At 35.5% G+C, this 4,027-nt stretch overlaps 1 protein-coding gene across 1 annotated transcript in view; it reads right to left on the bottom strand.

Moving 5' to 3' along the window:
• The window catches only part of LOC107091485 (CMP-N-acetylneuraminate-beta-galactosamide-alpha-2,3-sialyltransferase 1-like), a gene marked incomplete at its 5' end in the record, with an annotated part of 8,643 nt that extends 7,864 nt beyond the window's left edge, over positions 1-779 (bottom strand). Inside the window, one exon of the mRNA XM_015385433.1 lies at positions 600-779. Within this exon, the coding sequence (XP_015240919.1) occupies positions 600-779 (180 nt within the window). The remainder of the gene's footprint in view (positions 1-599) is intronic.
• Between the last annotated feature and the right edge of the window lie 3,248 nt (positions 780-4,027).

Raw genomic sequence — 4,027 nt, 5'->3', positions numbered from 1 at the left:
AAGATGTAGCTGAGTGAAATAAAGGCCCTGTCCTATATTAGAGGATTTACGGGAGATGGATGGAGAGATAGAACATATAAAATAGGATAACAAATTAAATTAGATTAGAAAATAATAATATATTGAAATTTCAGAATATATGGAAATATATGGAAATTTCTGTATCTCTCTGTTCTGCTTCTCAGTCTAAATAGTCTTTCACTTTTGGACAGTCATCAATACTTTTGTCATATAGTGGTATTCACTCTTTGGGTATAAAAAATGCACAAAGAGGTACACAAGTTAAAAAAGAGTTAGAAAACATGGCTCTACATGACAGTTTTGTTTTAAACCTTTTGTTTAAACTCAGCCTGTTTGATAGTAATTTAGAATATAAAGCACAATATCTGCAACATTTACATTTGCACAGCATTTCCCTTATGATGGGTTTTGGAGGCAAATGAAATATTTTCCAAACATTAAGTTATGGTTAAGAATCAGTTATTTTTTTTACTTTTACATCATTTTGCAGTAATGCTTTGACTTTCACCATATATTCAATATTGTACTCCTGTTTGAGAAGCAATGACCAGTGTGGTGCAGTTCCAAACAGTACTTACTGTTTTATTGTGCCAGTAGTCAGAGCACTGATAATCCACTGCAGGTCCAGAACTTTGAAAGGGATCAGCACCAGACTGGTGGTGTTGTCCAAGTCTATGGCACTCTCTGGGTACATGACATGATGAGTTGTTCGTGTTCCTACATCTTCCTCAAACCCATCAGTAGGAGCCTGGTTCATCCTGGAGGGACAGACAAAAAACACCTGCAATTTAGCAGTTATTTCTCTTTCTTACCATTATTTTTTCATTTTTCCAGAGTTTCTTTCTTTATCCATGGACATTTCGGTGTATTTTGAACTCACAAATATGAAAACAAATAGTTACCACCAACAAATATGCTCCAGTGATAGAGTTTTGCTTTACTCCAAACAATTCCCCCTAGAACACCCCAAAGGGGGATAAAGTACAGAGCTTGGCCAAAGAATCTGTATGTTTTTTGGTATTTTTATATTTTGCAGCATTATATCCACACTCCTTAGTGTTGTTTAAAAAAAGCAACAAATAGTAGATTTACGAAAAGTAGGAAAATGTGATACAGGGTTTCCAAGGTTATTTTCTAACTAAAATGTTAACACTGGCTGTGTCCTTCCTATACATCATTGGTATTTGAATCTTGCTGCTGTAGGACTAGGGTGCTTGAGGACATGGGGAACACTTTTTATCATTCTCTTTCTTCTGTTCTCCAATTCTACATGACTTGTTAGTTCAACCCATAACTTTATGTTCTCTCTGCTTTTCTTATCATAGTATCTCCATCTGTTCTCTTGCTGTTTGGCTGCGACACTATGTTGGAGAGAATTAACAACAGGGCAACTGTCATTAAAACCTTAGATGCTAGTTGATAGTCGGTCTGTTTTTCAGTGCTTAGTCCAGCCTCTCTCCTAGACATAGGTAGGAGCTCAGCTTTAACTGTGACTAACTAACTTTCTTTCATCTCTTTGACATGAAAACTACCTCGTAGCTTAGCTGTTTATCCCCTAAACAGATTCACCTATGGAGTTGGTTTAGTGATTTCTAACAAACAAAAAATGTTTACTATATAAATCAGTGCTTCTGTGTTCCTTTTGCATGTCTGCTTCTATCTCCTTGAACCCCAGTGAGATTTAGCAGATGGTTGCCTACACTGAGCCTGGTTAAGCTGGAGGTTGCTTTCTGTTAAAATAACGTTTTTTTTCTCTCCACTGTCACTGCATGCATACTTGGTTTGAAGGATTGCTGTAAAGTGTAAGACATAAGTCATAGACTTCTTTGCATAACAATTTCTATGAAAACAAGTAACATTTTGGTACCATTTGATCAAAACAATTAAACTGTGAATCAATTGACTGTATGATTTGGTGAATTGTAAAGTGCCTTGAGATGACATGTGTAGTGAATTGGCGCTATAGAAATAAACTGAATTGAACATTTTACCACTTGGCCCATCCAAGAAGAACAGGGGTCATTTAAAAAAAATATTGCATGGAAACTTTAATACTAACAACCAAAAAACAAAATGGTGGAAACAAAAACATTTTATATTTATCAAACCATGCAAATGCACTAAAACAAGCAAGTTTCCACCTTCTGTTCTCCCCTTTTCAGGGCCAGATTGGTCCATGTGAAGCACCGCATGAACTTCATGTTTAATTAAATGAGCCAGCTGATCAAAGTTATTTTATAGTTACCAATGGCAACTGCAGGGAAGAGAGCTAAAATAGTTGAAACAGTTTAATCAAGGCAGAACTGGTGGACAGTTGGAAAAATATGTTTGGTAGCGACAGTAGAAAATGAGAAATAAAAGAATCACAAATGAAAAAAAAATGCAGATTTATATAGGGATTATATGAAGGAGATTAAAGGCAGAAGGCAGTACTGTGCTCTTTGCAGGTGGCTGTAATCAGTGGAGGGTTCTGGACGAAATTTACCAGGGGGGCAGGATAGGGCCTGTTCCTCTTGATGGGGGCACAGAGCAAAAGAATAATGCAAGAAAAAAAAAACTGATCTAAAAAAAGTAAAAATGTTCATAAAAAGTGCATTCTTCTTCCAAAGGAACAAGTATTCTTAATTTCTTATTCCACACATAAATCATCTTAGTCCATCTGCAAATTGTCTTTCCGCCTTAAATCGAAGGAAAATACTCCAAGAAATTTGTCTAATAGTGCACTACGTGTGTAAAGCAAAAATAATGTTCTGTTTGTTTTCAGTACAGGGGCCATAACAGGGGCCAGGACCAGTTCTAGGGGGGCACTGGCCCCCGGCCGACCCTTGTCTAGAACCACCCATGGCTGCAATGTCTCAGTTTTATGGATTCATTCACAGAATTATTTTGTTCATAAAAGTTGCTCCAATCAGAGAGTTAATTGTTGATTATATTGGAAACCTTTGGGGATATCTACTATGATAAAAGTGGAAATGAACCCCAGACATTTTTTTGCTTGTTTTAAATAATCTGATTATAATTTTCAAATGCATTTCAAATCTTTAATTTCCCCAGAAAATCCTGGCTTTCCATATTTATTTTCCTTTTTGTTTCTTCCACATTAGGTCTGTCCTTACTGATCTCCTGTTTACGTACGTACAAATGAATTCACCCTAAAATAAGCAGGTGTAATATTTAATGTACTACATGATTTAAACATTAGATATTCCACTGTGTTGTAAAATACAAAATAAAAAAGTACCATTATTTAACAAAAAAACATTTAAATGTTGAGTTAACTAATTAAAAACATTCTTAAAATTAATTTAAATTAATATATATTTACTTAACATAGGGTTAAATATAATAAAGCGTGAACTAAGTGTATTTTTAGTGGGATGTCAATAGACAGACAACTTGGTTATCCTTGAGAACATGTTTCCTCCTAATTCTCATAGGTTTGATGTTCTGAATCAGAGTATTGTCCATCACTACACTCGTACACAGCCTATTAAAATGCTTCAAGCAACTAAAGTGAGTGTTTAATTTATGTAGTGATCTGTGGTATGACTCGCCCTGTCAATCATCGGACATTATATTAAAGGTCCTTATATAGTTGTGTTCCACCAGTATAAAACGCTGTAATATTGTATTACTGAATGTTTATGATGTAGATCTATATTTATCAGAAGTGTCAATTAACAAAGTGTCACGACTGCACTTTTTGGTTCTGTTTATGTTTTCTTTTTATGTGTTTTTTAGTTAAAGAGGTATTCTTTGCCCTCTGCTGCCCTCTTGTGTTACTCTTTTTTTTCTTCTAGACTCCTCTGTCCACACCTGCTCCCAATCTGCCGTCTCCCATTTATACACCTCATGTTCAGTCATTGTTTGCTGGTTTCTCATTGTTGTTTTGTTCCTCTGTTGTCTCCTTGCTCCCCATGTGTGTTTTCAGCTGAGGTTTTCTTGTTTTTGGTTATCAGTATTTCGTATTTTTGCCCCTGTTTGCCTCTGGATGTTTATTAAATCA

Source organism: Cyprinodon variegatus, unplaced genomic scaffold (assembly GCF_000732505.1).
Source record: "Cyprinodon variegatus isolate N-32 unplaced genomic scaffold, C_variegatus-1.0 Scaffold339, whole genome shotgun sequence".
NCBI classification, from domain to species: Eukaryota; Metazoa; Chordata; class Actinopteri; order Cyprinodontiformes; family Cyprinodontidae; genus Cyprinodon; species Cyprinodon variegatus.
The sequence above is the reverse complement of the archived record's forward strand: the minus strand, read 5'-3'. Positions and strand labels throughout refer to the sequence as shown.